Source organism: Electrona antarctica, assembly GCF_951216825.1.
Source record: "Electrona antarctica genome assembly, chromosome: 5".
Lineage (NCBI taxonomy): Eukaryota > Metazoa > Chordata > Actinopteri > Myctophiformes > Myctophidae > Electrona > Electrona antarctica.
Genome location: NC_136810.1, coordinates 3,536,819 through 3,555,773, shown reverse-complemented (window position 1 = coordinate 3,555,773; position 18,955 = coordinate 3,536,819). Strand labels below are relative to the sequence as shown.

The following is an 18,955-nucleotide window of genomic DNA, read 5'->3' as shown; positions in this document are numbered from 1 at the left end:
CTCACAGAGAGGTTCAGTGCATTCAGGTTTCAGCCTCACAGAGAGAGGTTCAGTGCATTCAGGTCTCAGCATCACAGAGAGAGGTTCAGTGCATTCAAAGTGAGGTTCAGTGCATTCAGAGAGAGGTTCAGTGCATTCTGGTTTCAGCGTCACAGAGAGAGGTTCAGTGCATTCAGGTTTCAGTGTCACAGAGAGGTTCAGTGCATTCAGGTCTCAGCCTCACAGAGAGAGGTTCAGTGCATTCAGGTTTCAGCCTCACACAGAGGTTCAGTGCATTCAGGTTTCAGCCTCGCAGAGAGAGGTTCAGTGCATTCAGAGAGAGGTTCAGTGCATTCAGAGAGAGGTTCAGTGCATTCAGGTTTCAGCCTCACAGAGAGGTTCAGTGCATTCAGGTTTCAGCCTCACAGAGAGAGGTTCAGTGCATTCAGAGAGAGGTTCAGTGCATTCAGGTCTCAGCCTCACAGAGAGAGGTTCAGTGCATTCAGAGAGAGGTTCAGTGCATTCAGGTTTCAGCCTCACAAAGAGAGGTTCAGTGCATTCAGGTTTCAGCCTCACAGAGAGAGGTTCAGTGCATTCAGGTTTCAGCCTCACAGAGAGAGGTTCAGTGCATTCAGGTCTCAGCCTCACAGAGAGAGGTTCAGTGCATTCAGAGAGAGGTTCAGTGCATTCAGGTTTCAGCTCTCACAGAGAGGTTCAGTGCATTCAGAGAGGGGTTCAGTGCATTCAGGTTTCAGCCTCACAGAGAGAGGTTCAGTGCATTCAGAGAGAGATTCAGTGCATTCAGGTCTCAGCCTCACAGAGAGAGGTTCAGTGCATTCAGGTCTCAGCCTCACAGAGAGGGGTTCAGTGCATTCAGGTCTCAGCCTCACAGAGAGGGGTTCAGTGCATTCAGGTCTCAGCCTCACAGAGAGAGGTTCAGTGCATTCAGGTTTCAGCCTCACAGAGAGAGGTTCAGTGCATTCAGGTTTCAGCCTCACAGAGAGAGGTTCAGTGCATTCAGAGAGAGGTTCAGTGCATTCAGGTCTCAGCCTCACAGAGAGGTTCAGTGCATTCAGAGAGAGGTTCAGTGCATTCAGGTTTCAGCCTCACAAAGAGAGGTTCAGTGCATTCAGGTTTCAGCCTCACAGAGAGAGGTTCAGTGCATTCAGGTTTCAGCCTCACAAAGAGAGGTTCAGTGCATTCAGGTCTCAGCCTCACAGAGAGAGGTTCAGTGCATTCAGAGAGAGGTTCAGTGCATTCAGGTTTCAGCTCTCACAGAGAGAGGTTCAGTGCATTCAGGTTTCAGCCTCACAAAGAGAGGTTCAGTGCATTCAGAGAGAGGTTCAGTGCATTCAGGTCTCAGCCTCGCAGAGAGAGGTTCAGTGCATTCAGGTTTCAGCCTCACAGAGAGCGGTTCAGTGCATTCAGAGAGAGGTTCAGTGCATTCAGGTTTCAGCCTCACAGAGAGGTTCAGTGCATTCAGGTTTCAGCTCTCACAGAGAGAGGTTCAGTGCATTCAGAGAGGGGTTCAGTGCATTCAGGTTTCAGCCTCACAGAGAGGGGTTCAGTGCATTCAGGTCTCAGCCTCGCAGAGAGAGGTTCAGTGCATTCAGAGAGAGGTTCAGTGCATTCAGAGAGAGGTTCAGTGCATTCAGGTTTCAGCCTCACAGAGAGGTTCAGTGCATTCAGGTTTCAGCCTCACAGAGAGAGGTTCAGTGCATTCAGAGAGAGGTTCAGTGCATTCAGGTCTCAGCCTCACAGAGAGAGGTTCAGTGCATTCAGAGAGAGGTTCAGTGCATTCAGGTTTCAGCCTCACAAAGAGAGGTTCAGTGCATTCAGGTTTCAGCCTCACAGAGAGAGGTTCAGTGCATTCAGGTTTCAGCCTCACAGAGAGAGGTTCAGTGCATTCAGGTCTCAGCCTCACAGAGAGAGGTTCAGTGCATTCAGAGAGAGGTTCAGTGCATTCAGGTTTCAGCTCTCACAGAGAGGTTCAGTGCATTCAGAGAGGGGTTCAGTGCATTCAGGTTTCAGCCTCACAGAGAGAGGTTCAGTGCATTCAGAGAGAGATTCAGTGCATTCAGGTCTCAGCCTCACAGAGAGAGGTTCAGTGCATTCAGGTCTCAGCCTCACAGAGAGGGGTTCAGTGCATTCAGGTCTCAGCCTCACAGAGAGGGGTTCAGTGCATTCAGGTCTCAGCCTCACAGAGAGAGGTTCAGTGCATTCAGGTTTCAGCCTCACAGAGAGAGGTTCAGTGCATTCAGGTTTCAGCCTCACAGAGAGAGGTTCAGTGCATTCAGAGAGAGGTTCAGTGCATTCAGGTCTCAGCCTCACAGAGAGGTTCAGTGCATTCAGGTCTCAGCCTCACAGAGAGAGGTTCAGTGCATTCAGGTTTCAGCCTCACAAAGAGAGGTTCAGTGCATTCAGGTCTCAGCCTCACAGAGAGAGGTTCAGTGCATTCAGAGAGAGGTTCAGTGCATTCAGGTTTCAGCTCTCACAGAGAGAGGTTCAGTGCATTCAGGTTTCAGCCTCACAAAGAGAGGTTCAGTGCATTCAGAGAGAGGTTCAGTGCATTCAGGTCTCAGCCTCGCAGAGAGAGGTTCAGTGCATTCAGGTTTCAGCCTCACAGAGAGCGGTTCAGTGCATTCAGAGAGAGGTTCAGTGCATTCAGGTTTCAGCCTCACAGAGAGAGGTTCAGTGCATTCAGGTTTCAGCTCTCACAGAGAGAGGTTCAGTGCATTCAGAGAGGGGTTCAGTGCATTCAGGTTTCAGCCTCACAGAGAGGGGTTCAGTGCATTCAGGTCTCAGCCTCGCAGAGAGAGGTTCAGTGCATTCAGGTCTCAGCCTCACAGAGAGAGGTTCAGTGCATTCAGGTCTCAGCCTCACAGAGAGGTTCAGTGCATTCAGGTCTCAGCCTCACAGAGAGAGGTTCAGTGCATTCAGGTTTCAGCCTCACAGAGAGAGGTTAAGTGCATTCAGAGAGAGGTTCAGTGCAGTTCAGTTCCAGACCCCAGAAACACACCCAGGGGGCTGGGCCAGTTGAGGCGTGCCGCCCCTCGTCCGAAATGGTCGAGAAATGACAGTTACCGTGCGGCAGTCCCTCTACTGTACTGTACTGTCACTGTACTGTACTGGCACACCCGAAAGCATCATATATACAGTTAATGTGTGTGTGTGTGTGTGTGTGTGTGTTTGTGTGGTGGTGAAAAACAACCATGTTGTTTTCGTGCTCATACCCAGCCACCCAGCTACCCAGCCACCCACCCACACACATAGCTCCGTAAGGGAGTGGTTGCACCAATCAAAAATAAACCAGACCTATCCTTTTTAAAAGGCCCACATGCTTGGCATTGTATTAAACGGTCTCGCTGCTTCATGCAGAACCGGTGTAGCTACGTTCCACACCCCTGCATTTTATTCCGTGATGGCATGCATGCAGATGTCACTGCCGCCTCGCCTCGCCCATCCTTTTGTTTGATTTGCATTTGCCCACAACTAGTAGATCTATATCTGCACTCTAGCGTCTCCATCTGGTCTTCAGTCCTACGGTGACGGAGCCTGCGTGGGGTGGGGGGGGGGGTCCTACGGTGACGGAGCCTGCGTGGGCTTGTTGCACTCGCAGGAAGACTGACTGACTCATGTGTGTTTCACCGATGATTCACTGCATTGCATGGAGAGTCTGTTTACTCAAGCATGGCAATTGGAGAATCTTAAAGGTGAACTCATACATTTTCCCACTGTAAATATCCATTAGAAGAGGCGGTCGAAGTCAACGGCTCAGCTATCCCTCATGTGATGAAATGATAACACTAAGGGTGTGTATAGCAGGGGGACCTGTTCTAGAGCTCAACGGATCTTTTGGGACAGCCTTGCTGCAGGAAGCGCATTTCCCAATTATTTACTCAGATTCGTTAGGGCAGGAGCCCATCCTGTTTCTGTAGCGTGAGGCAGCTTGATGTACAAGTACACCCCCTGGACATGATGTACAAGTACACCCCCTGGACATGATGTACAAGTACACCCCCTGGACATGATGTACAAGTACACCCCCTGGACATGATGTACAAGTACACCCCCTGGACATGATGTACAAGTACACCCCCTGGACATGATGTACAAGTACACCCCCTGGACATGATGTACAAGTACACCCCCTGGACATGATGTACAAGTACACCCCCTGGACATGATGTACAAGTACACCCCCTGGACATGATGTACAAGTACACCCCCTGGACATGATGTACAAGTACACCCCCTGGACATGATGTACAAGAACACACCCTGGACATGATGTACAAGTACACCCCCTGGACATGATGTACAAGTACACCCCCTGGACATGATGTACAAGTACACCCCCTGGACATAATGTACAAGTACACCCCCTGGACATGACGCTTGTATGTCGCAGGGACTTGCCCCCCAATCCAACCCTTGAGTGCCAAGCAGGGAGCCCTGGGTCCCAATCGTCCCATTTTTCAGAATCTTTGGTATAACACGGACATGTTTGGACATCTGAAATACGATGGTGCATAAGCTCACAACCCGTGACGGGCCACATGCCTGCAAACGTTTTAATATACAATGTATTATTTCACATGATGGAAACACACACGTGTCTAAATTCAGCAAACATGCCTGGGCTGTGGCTCAGTGGTCCAGGCACCTTGGCTGGTAATACAGTCTGGCAGTGTGCTGCGGGTTCGACTCCACGATCCCGACGGCCTTTACTGCATGTCTTCCCCCCCCATCTCTCTCCCCATTTCCTGTCAACCTACTGTCTGTCCCTCCATAAAAAATATAAAAATAAAAGGCGAAAGCCACAAAAAAAACATAAATTCAGCAAACATTGCCGTTGCGATGGCCACACTCTTCCTGTACTCCACACAGGAGTATAAAGCCAGTTGGTCCAGCCAGCCGGCTGCTGGAGGAGGCTGCACCGTCCAGCAGGGACAACCTGCTTTATTGGACTGGACAGCCGCTGGCATCCTGGGGTGGTGGTGGGGGTGGGGGTGCTGGGGGGGGGGGGGGGGCGTAGGCGGCTGCATCAGCGCTGGCCTTTCTTTCACAGAGCTGCCCCCATTTCATCCACACGCGTTAAACGCTCCGACGGAGCGGGGGAGGGAGGTTACTGGAGAGAAGGAGCCAGAAAAGAAGGAAGGGTAGGAGGGAGAGAGATTGGGGTCGGGGGGCTTGCTGCAGCTGTGTGAAACTGTGAAAAGTGCCCACTGGTTCTTTCAAGATAAGCTTGAGTTTCTCTTTCTCTCTCTCTGTCTCTACTTTGTTGTACAATGGGTGGCGTTGCAAGAATGGCCAAACTGAAAGCTCGCGACGAAGTGCGTGTTTGAGAAAAAAAAAAAAGTTATATTGATTTTAAGTCGTATTGCCATGCCCGCACCTCTCTTCCTCTCTCTTTGTGCTGTTGCTTCGATGTGTGAGCCCCCGAACCCCAGACCCTTGTCTGGGTTCATCTGAACCAGCTGGGTGCACAAACTGCACATGAATCTGCCCAATCCCAACTGGCTTTCTCTCCTCGCAGTGAAGCGAACCTGCTCACAGCCTCACAGGCACAGAAACAGTCTTTTCTTTTAACCCTTCCTCCTCCCACACGGTACCCCCACCCTCTTCACAACCATCATCATTTTTCGACCGCGGTCGAGATCGTGGATTTCACAATATTACGCCAGACTTCCCGGTCCTTCATTGCCATCCCCAGTTCCTGCTTACTGATGCCTCATGTGTCCCTATAGCGATGACATCAGGGAACAGTTTTCTACCTCTGGTCTGCTTTGAGGCAGGACTCCAGAGAAGAAGGGAAGATATAACCTCATTGTCAGCTCTGTAGCAGTGGCCGGCAAACTGTGTTCTTCTGGATCGGACTAGTGTAGAAACACAGGGAAGGTTGCCAACTTGCCGTATATTAGATCAGTCGATGGGTGGCTCTTCCAAGACATATTTTGCGCTCTCATTAGAAGGCGGGTGTATAAAAGTGCCATCCAACCGTTTCTCTAGTTTCTTTGAAAGTGTCCATGTCTCGGAGCCTTCACAACCAACAAGGTGTTCAGAAATGATTCTTTACCAAGATACAGTTGAAACTGAGACATTATGCCTTTTATCAACGCACATTATTTCACACTGAAAGGACATTGTCCATGTATCAGTTCTGTGTTGTTTGTCAAATTGCTACTCACTATTATTATTGTAGTTTCAGTTATCTCCGTTTCATTCATTGGAGAACGTACTGTCTGTTCTCTGACCCAATGACAAACACGCAATAAAGGACCTGTGTCCTTTGACAACACCTTAAACCCATTTAGACCTTTTTCAATCGCTAAATTATAACATAATGCTTAAAACACCAAAAAGGGGGCACGGTGGCACAGTTGGTAGTGCTGTCGCCTCACAGCTAGAAGGTCCTGGGTTCGATTCCCGCTAGGGACGCTGTGGGTGCTGGCGGCGTGTTTCCTCCTCCACGTCATCAGTGCCCATACCCGAGGCGGGGTTGGCGAAAGGGCCTTTCTGTGTGGAGTTTGCATGTTCTCCCCATGTCCCCTAGGGTAGGTACCCTCACAAAAAACATGCAGTAATCCTGGTCTCTAAACTGCCTCCCCCTGGCCAGCCGGGGCGCCTGATGGAGGGGAAAGGAACTGGTTGGAATAACGTGTTCCTTCCACGCGCTACGTCCAACCAGGGAAACTCCCCCCTGTCAGGTGTAAAGGAGCAACTTGGACACTCAGGCATGAAGGAAGCATGAGTTCAAGTCCGTTGCTCTCCCCATGTCCCCCATATATGGGGACTAGGTTGGCGGAGGGTGTGTAGAGCCCAGGATCACATTAGATAATTGACACAGGGGTGAAAAAATGGGTTACAAAATTGTGGGATAAAAAATTATATATATAAAAAAAAAAAAAACACCAAAAAGGGTTCCCGCCCAAATTAGGTTTAACCCATTCTGGGGGGGGAACCCCTTTTGGTGTTTATAGCATTATGTTATACTTTAGCTATTGAAAAAATAGCAGATCTACGAGCTCATATCGCGGCACCACAAGCTTGTAGGTCTGCTATTTTTGAAAAAACGTGAAAATGTGGCCCACATTTTTTAATATATTCTTTCAGAGCGTTGGTTTTTTGCTCAAATCTTTGCTTAAGGGGGGGGAGGGGGGGTCCCTGGAACAATATATTTTCAGATGGTGGGGTCGGCGGTGAAATACATACAATTCTAGGGGTCCTTGACATGAAATATTTTGAGAACCACTGACATAGAAGAAACATAATGTTTTTCAGAAAACTGTCAGGATTTCGAAGGCATTTGTGAGACATTTTGAGTGACATGTTGAGTGACCTCTCCTCCTCTCCTCTCCTCTCCCCTCCCCTCCCCTCCCCTCCCCTCCCCTCCCCTCTCCTCTCCTCTCCTCTCCTCTCCTCTCCTCTCCAGCCCACAGGCGTTCAGCAGCTACCTGGATGACATCATCAACTACCGCTGGGAGCTGGAGGAGGGGAAGCCCAACCCGCTGCGTCGCGGTGCGTTCGAGGAGCAGCCCCCCCGCACGCAGGTGGAGCTGCTCCACCGTCTCTGTGACTACCGCCTGGACGCCGCCGACGTCTTTGACCTGCTGAAGGTAGTCTGCCTGCCGCTGTCGCCCTGTAGGAGCCACCAATGTTTGTTTTTTTCCCCCAGCTGAACACACCAGGCACTTCCAAACACCCCAATTGAACGTTTATCGCTCTCTGCAAGCAAAAAAAAGAATACAAAATAAACGTAAATAAACCGTGAACGCAAAACAGACGTTCAGCACGCCGTCGCACTGCTGGAGTGTCTTTGAGGGGATTCCAGGTGGGGTCCCCAGCATGAGGAGATTCCAGGGGGGTCCCCAGCAAAATGATTTTGTCTATGTATTCGTAATTAGTTGAATGCCGGTGTCGAGCACCTTACAAGCTCACAATGCAGATTGTCTGTTTTTTAAACAAATCTTGACATTGTGGGTCGCTGGGGAACACAATCTGTTCAGATGGGGGTCCACAATCTGTTCAGATGGGGGTCCACAATCGGTTCAGATGGGGGTCCACAATCTGTTCAGATGGGGGTCCACAATCTGTTCAGATGGGGGTCCACAATCTGTTCAGATGGGGGTCCACAATCTGTTGAGATGGGGGTCCACAGTCTGTTCAGATGCGGGTCCACAATCTGTTCAGATGGGGGTCCACAATCTGTTCAGATGGGGGTCCCCACAATCTGTTCAGATGGGGGTCCACAATCTGTTCAGATGGGGGTCCACAATCTGTTGAAATGGGGGTCCACAGTCTGTTCAGATGCGGGTCCACAATCTGTTCAGATGGGGGTCCACAATCTGTTCAGATGCGGGTCCACAGTCTGTTCAGATGCGGGTCCACAATCTGTTCAGATGGGGGTCCACAATCTGTTCAGATGGGGGTCCACAATCTGGGGGGGGGGGTGGGGGGGTGGGGGTCCACGGCCAAATGCTCAACATGAAGATGTTTGAGAACAACTGCCCTGAGACAAAGAAAACACAACATTCAGCAGCAAAGCTATAATGTCACTTTTGTAAATCAAGTTTTAAGTTGATTCAATAGTTAGATATTTGATACTAATATAATCAGATACACAGGCCCCCTCCTGTGTAAATCCACTGAACTTCAAACTCTTCTTTTAAACTCCATATTAACCGTGTTAAACTAAAAACACACGCTCCTGGTTCTGGTAACGGATATTGTCGTACTACTAATGTGTGAGGATGTGGAGTAAGTTTGAAGTTCAGTGGGTTTATAAATCTGATAAAAATCTGAATATTGAAAACAATGAGACAATTTGTCTGGGGTGCACACAGAATACATTCAAATCTCCCCCCAGATGTGTTTGAACCCATTTAGACCTGAGGACGATTCCACAAATGCCTTCTAAATTCTCACAGTTTTCTGAAAAACCCATGTTTCTGTCAGTCATTCTCAAACTATTTCATGTCAAGGACCCCCAAGATTATTATGTAATTGGCCGCCGACCCCCATCTGAAAATGTGTTGTTCCAGGAACCCCCCCAGAAGCAAAGATTTGAGTTAAAAACGTTCGCTCTGAAAGAATATATATTCAAATATTTGCACTACTTTTTCACGATTTTTCAAAAATAGCAGACCTACAAGCTCATAGCGCGGCACTCGGTGCCGCGCTATGAGCTTGTAGATCTGCTATTTTTCAATAGCTAAAGTATAACATAATGCTAACACCAAAAGGGGTTCCCGCCCAAAATGGGTTACGGTCATTTTGCAGTACATGAGCATGTATTGGACGTTGTTTGGTGCTATTATTGAAACGTTTGCCCCCTCAGGGGCTGGACGCTGACAGCCTGAGAGTGGAACCGCTGGGGAGGGACGGGAACGGCGCCCTCTACTGGTACTTTTATGGAACGCGCATGTACAAAGAGGAGCCCGTCAAGAGGAAAGCAGACAGGCTCAGGTATTCACACTTATTCTTTTTTTTACTTCCTATCACAGATGATAAGAGACGGGAATCCCGAACACTGTCTTCACTTACAGAACTTTATTGAAGCATATTAGAGCAACGTTTGGGTCCGTCCGACCTTCATTGATGCCTGATGAAGGTCTGACGGACCCAAACGTTGCTCTGAGAACGATAGATACCATTATTACCCTGTGGGGGAAAATCAGTCGCCCAGAGGTGGCACAGCAGTTAAAGGACCACTTCACCACTTTTCAACCTATCTTCATATAATTGCCTCCTGGTGGCACTATAATAGGCCAATGTGAAAAGGGTGCCATTTCTTCTTACGCCTTGGATGGCAATTGGATGATTTGAGGCATTTTGTTCCAAAAATCCACCTGTTGGTGGCGCTATAGCAGGCCAATGTGAAAAGCGTGGGATATATTCCTCAGCCTAGTAGGAAAGTCAGTGAAAGATTTCAATGTTAGCCAATTAGGATGGAATATGAAATATCGGACAGATCCGGCTTGAACACATGACTATAGAGATGGTGTGTAACGATTTGTGGGATTTTTGGACAGAATCTGGAGGAGTAATATAAAAAGATGTGCGGCCTCCTGGTGGTGCAATAACAGGCCGTCCTTGAAAATTTGGGGCAGAGGTTCATCGTTGGCATCCAGGGAGTGTGTGTGCAAAATTTGACATCGCCCGGGTTAACGGTGCCAGAGATTTGCTGTACACAGACGGACGGAGTGCAAAACATACTCTCTCCCCATGCCTTCTTCTGGAGACAATAAGAAAGAACTCCAATATGCTTCAATACAATTCTGTAAGTCAAGACGGTGTGGGATTCCAGTCTTTCTCCCCCTATTCCAGTTCATGTATCCGACGCACCTGTCCCTCGTAGGTGTACATAAGGACTTTTTTATTCTAACTTCCTCAAAGATTTTGTGGCTCCCCTGCTTAGAGTATATATTAATAGAGACAGCACCCGGAGTAAACCCTGAGGTGAAATTGACATAGTGGGCAAATTTGGTATTGCAGCCCGGGGCCAGCGCTGGTCCGTTGACTATCATTGCGCATGTTCATGTTATTGGGCCCATGATACGTGAACGCTATTTCATACGTGAGCGCGTGCAATGATAGTCAACGGCAGCGCATTCACGATTTGGCCCAATCCATCCCAGAATGCACTCTGTTCCTACCCGGAAGGAGGAGTGAAATCTCCTTTGAACAACTTAATGCAAGTGGATGGGAGGAGAAATCCGGTGCCGTCTCTATTCATATATACTCTTAAGCTCCCCTGTAGTAACTCTGAGGGGTCCCTCAGGGACCACCTTTTGGCTCCCCTGTGGTAACTCTGAGGGGTCCCGGACCACCCTTTGGCTCCCCTGTGGTAACTGAGGGGTCCCTCAGGGACCACCCTTTGAGGACCACCTGTTTTAAAGTCTTCCATCATGTTGTCCTCCTACAGTGAAAGCCCAGAGGTAAAACCGCCTGAAAAAAGGAAGCGGGGGAGACCACCAAAGAAGAAGAAATCTGAGGAGATTGAGCTGAGGTATATTTTTACAATCTTTACAACAATGCTGCAATCTGGACGTTTATTTAACCCCAGAATTAGCCCAAAAGATAAATATATACAAGTTCAACACGTTTCAACGTGACTCGTTGTGAGCTTGTAGATCAGCTTTTTTCGGCGAGGGGGTTTGGTGTAGACAGGACAAAAAATCTCCCCCCTCAAGGTGTGTGACTGGCATCTGAACATGGGTCGTGCAACTTTTTGAGTTTGTGTATGGTCCAAGCAGCAACACTGCCCCTATGGAAATCAATGATGACAACAATATAACATACAATACCAATTGGTATTGGGTAGAAATAATCGACCCTTTTCTGAACTTGGTTTTGAGGATTTTACAAATGCTCTCAATGTCAACGGATGCTCTCTTCTTTATATATATATCTTTTTTATTTGTTAAGTGACAAGAAAAAAAGCAAAATAATATACATAACTGACTCACTAATGGCACGTTGTATTCCGTGTATGATGGGTGGGCTGTGTGCATTTTCAGAGCACATTTATTTCAATGATCAACTGCAATGGAATCAACAGCAGCAGTATCATCACAATGAATAGAAGAAAAACAAAATCCTTGAACCTTTTGTTTTTTTTGCCAATTTATTTGGTGGCTCACTTGCAATAGCCTCGCGGCCCCAGCCCACAGGTTGAGAAACACAGTCTTGGAGAGATCAGTGGTTTGTAGGGACTTTTAGGGACATATTCCCTTTTTTTTGCAGGCAGACTAATCTAATAATCTAATTCTACTAATGATTCAGGTGTATTTTATTATAATTTTGTTTGTTTGTGTCTTCCCTTCAGTGAGATGGAATGTGAGGTGAAAAAGGAGAACGGTCTAGAGGATCTGCACTGTGGCGCAGGTGAAACCAATAAACCACTTCATGAACAATAACAACCTTATGAATAACAACCTTATGAATATTAACAACCTCATGAACAGTATCAACCTCATGAATAACAACAACCTTATGAACAGTATCAACCTTATGAATAACAACAACCTTATGAACAGTATCAACCTAAACTCTATTGATTCGATAGATTTTATAATAATATGTCAACATCTAGGGGCCGCAATCTGCATTCAAATATTTTCCTAGAAGCTTTGTCATTGGTCGATTTGCTTGTCTACTTCCTGATTGGTTAGTCATTGCGACCGGGTTTTTTTTCCGACCAATGACAAAGTTTATAGGAACATCTTTGAATGCAGATTGCGGCCCCTAGATGTGTCACAGAGACTACATTTTTTTGGGAGCGTTCTACCCACTGCTGGCTGCCTGAATACAAAAAAAAGGTCATTAAAATTGTGACATATTATTGCTTATAGCAGCTTTAAGTGTTTCACTGCTTTACATTTCCCCATGACTACCACCCCCTCCATCTTTTTCTAAAGACGAACAGTGTTAAAGTAAGTACAGTCTCTCTCTCCTCAGAATAAATAATGCTGACCTGTCTCTCTCTCTCTCTCTCTCTCTCTCTCTCTCTGTCTCTCTCCGTCTCTCTCTCTCTCTCTCCCCTGGCTGTCAGAGCGTGAGCGGGGCGCGTGGTCCCTGGTGTGTGATACGGAGGATGAATGGTTCCGCCTGGCCGAGAGCATCAAGGACAGGCCGTCGTCGCAGGACCGCCACCTCTACCGCGTCATCAGCCAGAACTTCCTGCCCGAGATCAGCAGTATGATCCAGCACAAGGTCAGAGAGCGTCGAGCAGGGAGACGTGTGTTAGAGAGGGAGGGGCTTGTCAAGCAGGGGCGTGTGTTACAGAGGTAGGGGCTTGTCAAGCAGGGGCGTGTGTTAGGGAGGTAGGGGCTTGTCAAGCAGGGGCGTGTGTTAGGGAGGGAGGGGCTTGTCAAGCAGGGGCGTGTGTTAGAGATGTATAGGGGCTTGTCAAGCAGGGGCGTGTGTTAGAGAGGTAGGGGCTTGTCAAGCAGGGGCGTGTGTTAGGGAGGTAGGGGCTTGTCAAGCAGGGGCGTGTGTTAGAGAGGGAGGGGCTTGTCAAGCAGGGGCGTGTGTTAGAGATGTATAGGGGCTTGTCAAGCAGGGGCGTGTGTTAGAGATGTATAGGGGCTTGTCAAGCAGGGGCGTGTGTTAGGGAGGTAGGGGCTTGTCAAGCAGGGGCGTGTGTTAGAGAGGGAGGGGCTTGTCAAGCACGGGCGTGTGTTAGAGAGGTAGGGGCTTGTCAAGCAGGGGCGTGTGTTAGAGAGGGAGGGGCTTGTCAAGCAGGGGCGTGTGTTAGAGAGGTAGGGGCTGAAAGCCCGTAAGAGAGGGCACTTTTGGACAAAAAATAGCTGATCTACAAGCTCACAACGCGTCGCACCGCGACGCGTTGTGAGCTTGTAGATCAGCTATTTCCGGGGCGCAACCTTGCACTCTTTATCTACTGGAGATGCGGGTGTACGGCATGGATTTCGAAAAACAAATTAGTTCAGGAGACTTAAAAAAAATCACACCTGTGTGAACTGAGTGGTGCAACAACCCTCTCTCTCTCTCTCTCTCTCTCTCTCTCTCTCTCATTAGCAGGCAACAGTGCAACACTATCTCTCTCTGTTTCTGGCACAACAGTGCCACTTTTGCCCCTACTGGTACTCATAGTCACATAGGTTGTTCCTTGGAGTGGTTGCACCACTCAAAAAAACTATTCTCCTGAATGCTGCCTTCCGGTATATGGCATGGAAAGGAGAGGAGGGCATTTGCATTGCTGCGACGCGTTGTGAAGCTTGTAGATCGGCTATTTTCGGGGCGCAACCCCAGCACTCATTAGCTATAGTGGAGATGTTCAACGCAAAATGCTGGGTTCCAAGTTCAGGAGACTTCGGGGGGAAAAAAGCAATTCTTCTGAATGCTGCCTTCCGGTATATGGCATGGAAAGGAGTGTTGCTTTTGCATTTCTTTCACCATGTAGTAAATGCTGCATTCGTGGTCTGGAGAGGGCAGTTGTTTTACAGACGGGTAAAAGGGCAGGGGCTGAAGCCCCCTTGTATGTCTGTGTGTGCACGTCCCTGGCGTCAGACGGAGTGGAGCAGTGTAGTCCGCTGGACTGCCGCTGAAGTGCAGCTAAAGTTCAGCTCTCCTCTGGGCAAAAAAACAAAACAAAGAAATGCAATTCTTGTCTTTTAGGAAAAGGAAAAGGGGGTATTTTCTGCTCCACCCAGCAGATGGCTGCTCAGATGGCTCAGAGGAGCACATTGGGGGGTAGCTGTAGCTGTGATTCTTTTTTTTTTTTTTTGTAAACTAAAGTTTTTTTTGTTAGAAAGGTAAACAGATAATTCATTGGCTTCAATTTCATAGTGTTTCAGTTGAAGTTGCGTCTATTTCATCACATGTTTATCCTCTATGCTGAATGAGTTGTCTCTCCTGAGTTGGTTCTGTGGAAGGAAATTAACCCATTTAGACCTGTCTTAATCTAAATCATGACAGTTTTCTGAAAAACCCTATGTTTTTGTGGTTCTCAAACTATTTCATGTCAAGGAGCCCCAGAATTATCTGTATTTTGCCGCCGACCCCCATCTGAAAATATGTTGTTCCAGTTCCCCCCCAGAAGGAAAGATTCAAGTTAAAAACGCTAGAATATAGAATATATATTCAAAGATTCGAAGATTTTAAGTGCCACCTGTCAAAAGGCTGTGGCTAAAAGCTAAATGCTAATGGATGTGCGCACACGCAACAAGCAGTGCGGGGGCGGGGCTCTAACAACCGGGGCTAGCAGCAACTGGAGCGATTTTAATCGAAGGAAAACAGCGAGGCCTTCTCAAATTAAAACGCCTTAGAACGAGTATACTCGCCAAGCGTTTTTATTTGATATAGGACAAGTATACTCGTCTAAAGCATCAAATGTGTTAGTGGTAGTAGCTATAAGGCCAGACACCGGCCCTCGTCTAATAAGACTGTTTGTTTACAGTTGGGCACGAACGTCTGAAACGGACATTCTCCTACTGTGTGCTACATCATGTGCGAGAGGATAACACTGGACAATGTCCCAAACCTATTCCCTGGACATTCTCCACAGTTCATGTGCGAGAGAGCCTTTGGAATGTAGTGCAGTGAAATTAGACAAGGGACATCATGGGGCATGAGTCCTGTTCATATAATATCATGGACCTTTTTTTTCTCTCCAAGTCTCCATTCGGCTGCTTTCATGTTCTGGCATAGATCACTTTGCTTTGCTTCAGCAGGAGTTTTGGGGGAAACGGAGGGGATGCATCAAGGGGCTAAGCCATGCCAGCTGCAGGACAGGTGGGAGTCAGTCGGAGGGGAGGGGGGGGGGTGGGAGCCGGTCTGTGCTTGCCCTCCCCTCCCCTCCCCTCCCCTCCGAGCTGAGCCTCTCCTCCAGCTTGGTAATGAAGCCAGCCCCCCCCCCCCCCCCCCCCCCCTGTTCAGCCGTTCCGCGGGCCCACGCCCGCCGGCTTGTTGTCACCGTGGTTTCCTGAGAAAAATGAGTCTTTGTTGTTGCCTCCAGAGTAGCCTTAGCTACTAGACCTTTCTGGCCTAGATGGGAGGGCCGCGGCTCAGATTTACGCACCCCCACCATTGGTTCACCGATCTGTCCGTCAGCCCCGGTCTCTCCTCCCCCCAGTGCAGCACTGTTATTGTGTCGACCAGAAGCAGAAACCACTGGTTGCTGGAGTATACCATTCTAACAGACTGTCAGTTATTTCCACAGAGTCGGCACACGTTGGTTTTTTTCTTAGACGAAATGAAAGCCTGGGTATCGAGGCTACCTCCAGAGTGAGACGGTGGCTTTGCTCGACGTGTTGGTTAAACCATTGGCGTCGAAATTTAAAATAAATGTCTAAATCCTGACACAGTTCTGAAAAACCTCATGTTTCTGTATCAGTGGTGCTCAATATTTCCTGTCAAGGACCCCAAAAATGATATGTACATATTTGGCTTCCGACCCCCATCTCAAAATATGTTGTTCCAGGAAACCCCTCAGAAGCACGATTTCTCAAAAATAGCAATAGATCTACAAGCTCATAGGGCTTGTAGATCTGCTATTTTTCAGCTTAAGTATAACATAATGCTTAAAACACCAAAAGGGGTTCCCGCCAAGAATGGGTTAAGACATTAGACCTGAACATTCAGGCTTGGATTTGCTTTTCATCTTGTCTCATCTTCAGTTTTCTGTTAAGTTTTCTGAAAGCTGAGCTTATCGATTTGCTGTGTCGAAGCGTCCTTGAGCAAGACACTGAACCCCTAATTGCTCCTCATGTGTTGGTTGGGGCTTTGCATGGTTTCCTCCGCCATCGGTGTATGAATGTGTGTGTGTGTGAAGTGAATGAGTGGATGTAATGCACATGTAATGCACAATCTATGTAAAGCGCCTTGGATAAAGGCGCTATATAAATGCACCATTTAACACGACCATGGGGTAACTCGCTGCCTTTGCTTTCCTCCTCCTGTAATAATAATAATAATAATAGGTGGTGCTTTCCCCTTTGGACCTATAGAAGTAACCGTGGTGACGTTGCCATAGAAACCCCTCTCAGCCCCGTGACGTCTTCCCCACATCAGCAGAGATATGAAGGAAGAGTCTTTGTGGCAGCGTGCTGTCAGCACCAGGGGTCACTCCTTAACACATTCTGGGCGGGAACACCTTTTGGTGTTTTAAAGCATTGTGTCATATACTTTAGCTATTGGAAAAATAGCAGATCTACAAGCTCGAGTGCTGCGCTACAAGCTTGTAGTTCTGCTATTTTTTTTTAAAGTCGTGAAAATGTGGCGCAAATCTTTATGTTTATATCTTTCAGAGCGAATGCTTTTAATCAAATCTTTGCTTCTGAGGGGTCCCTGGAATAACATATTTTCAGATGGAGGTCGGCGGCCAATTCCATATCATTTTTGGGGGTCCTTGACATGAAATATTGAGCACCACTGATATAGAAACATAAGCATTTCAGAATTTAGAAGACATATTTTTTTTTAATTTCGTCGACCGGCCTAAACGGGTTAATGGTCCGTGGATGAATCGCTGTCAGACAGAAAGCTTGTATGTCCATTATTTCAACTTTGTATGATGTTGTGTCTCTGACTGTAGGCTTGTTGTGTCTCTAACTGTAGGCTTGTTGTGTCTCTGACTGTAGGCTTGTTGTGTCTCTGACTGTAGGCTTGTTGTGTCTCTAACTGTAGGCTTGTTGTGTCTCTGACTGTAGGCTTGTTGTGTCTCTGACTGTAGGCTTGTTGTGTCTCTGACTGTAGGCTTGTTGTGTCTCTGACTGTAGGCTTGTTGTGTCTCTAACTGTAGGCTTGTTGTGTCTCTGACTGTAGGCTTGTTGTGTCTCTGACTGTAGGATTGTTTTGTCTCTGACTGTAGGCTTGTTGTGTCTCTGACTGTAGGCTTGTTGTGTCTCTGACTGTAGGCTTGTTTTGTCTCTGGCTGTAGGCTTGTCGTGTCTCTGACTGTAGGCTTGTTGTGTCTCTGACTGTAGGCTTGTTGTGTCTCTGACTGTAGGCTTGTTGTGTCTCTGACTGTAGGCTTGTCGTGTCTCTGACTGTAGGCTTGTCGTGTCTCTGACTGTAGGCTTGTCGTGTCTCTGGCTGTAGGCTTGTCGTGTCTCTGACTGTAGGCTTGTTGTGTCTCTGACTGTAGGCTTTTGACCAAATAATATCCACCGTATATTGGATCATTTGGAGCGCAGCAGGTCTCTTTCTTTTTTCTTTTTTTGCCATTTTCTCAAAAGTAACATTTGGGGCACATGCCAGTGTTGATGAAAAATGTTCGTCGACTACCTTTTTTCACTGACGAAAACTACATGGAAATTAAATGAAAACTAAGCTACGATGACTAAAACTAAGACTAAATATAGTGACAATTTTGTCAACAAACTAGACTAAAAGGTTAGGAAGGGACTAGTGGACAAGAGATCCAAGTCATTTTACACTTGGTTGCATGCTATAGCTGATCTACAAGCTCACAACGTGTCGCAGCTCGACACGTGAGCTTGTAGATCTGCTATTTTCAGCAAGTGTAAAAACAGTCATTAGGACGGCATCAAGGCCCGCCAAAATACATTTTAGTCGACTAAATCACCACTAGATTTAGTCGACTAAAATATTATGACATTTAGTCGACTAAAACTAGAAAACAACACTGGCACATACAAGGTTTCCACCCGACAGACGTGGGTGATGTGATGTTGTCGTTGATGGACGGTATAGCTCTGTTGTAACTACTCCATGTTCAGATGACGGCCTCCAAGCGGGTCCTCCGGGCACACTTCTCCACGCTGCTGCACATTAGTACTGCAGCCTCACACTGTTCTGTGTGTCGGAAGCAACCTTGAAGAGCACTCGAGGGGCTTCTTCTCATGGTTACCTGGCGCGGGGATGCACGTTTTTCCTTTTTTCCCTTTTCTCCTGTCTGGTTTATTAGAAGCTGTAGTAGAGCGTATAGTAGCTGTTTGGATTTGGAGGTTAAAGAAATCCCTTCATTTTCCTCCTTAGAAACAGCCGGTTCCCAACCCCTAATCACAGTAAACATCATGTCTTCAGTCATTTTCAAGTTACTGTAATCACTTCAGTTCAAGACTGGATAAGATTGTGATGAAATCCTATGTATTGAATCGAGAATCATTTTGAATAGAGAATCGTTTTGAATCTTGGGGAAAAAAATGCTTTTGAATTTTTTTTAAATCGTTTTTGGATTGAGAATCGATTTTGAATCGAATGGTGACCCCAAGAATCGGAATCGAATCGAATCGTGGGACACCCAAAGATTCACAGCCCTAATAATAACAGCGATTATGCACGTTGTACATACCGTATACAAGCTATAATATGGCTGCAACTATTGATAAACATGAATCTTCTCTTCTGGTATGTGGGGCGGGTCCTCCTTGGCACAAAACATTTTCATATGGGGGTCCGTGGCCAATTACATATCATTTTGGGGCGTCCTTGACATTAACCCATTCTGGGCGGGAACCCCTTTTGGTTTTTTTACCATTATTTTAAA

At 47.4% G+C, this 18,955-nt stretch overlaps 1 protein-coding gene across 1 annotated transcript in view; it reads left to right on the top strand.

The window, feature by feature from the left end:
* cecr2 (CECR2 histone acetyl-lysine reader) overlaps window positions 1–18,955 on the top strand; it is a 93,998-nt gene that overhangs the window by 40,082 nt on the left and 34,961 nt on the right. The window contains exons 3-7 of the mRNA XM_079501027.1: window positions 7,415–7,598; window positions 9,320–9,447; window positions 10,907–10,990; window positions 11,810–11,868; window positions 12,536–12,696. Coding sequence (XP_079357153.1) covers window positions 7,415–7,598; window positions 9,320–9,447; window positions 10,907–10,990; window positions 11,810–11,868; window positions 12,536–12,696 — 616 coding nt within the window. The remainder of the gene's footprint in view (window positions 1–7,414; window positions 7,599–9,319; window positions 9,448–10,906; window positions 10,991–11,809; window positions 11,869–12,535; window positions 12,697–18,955) is intronic.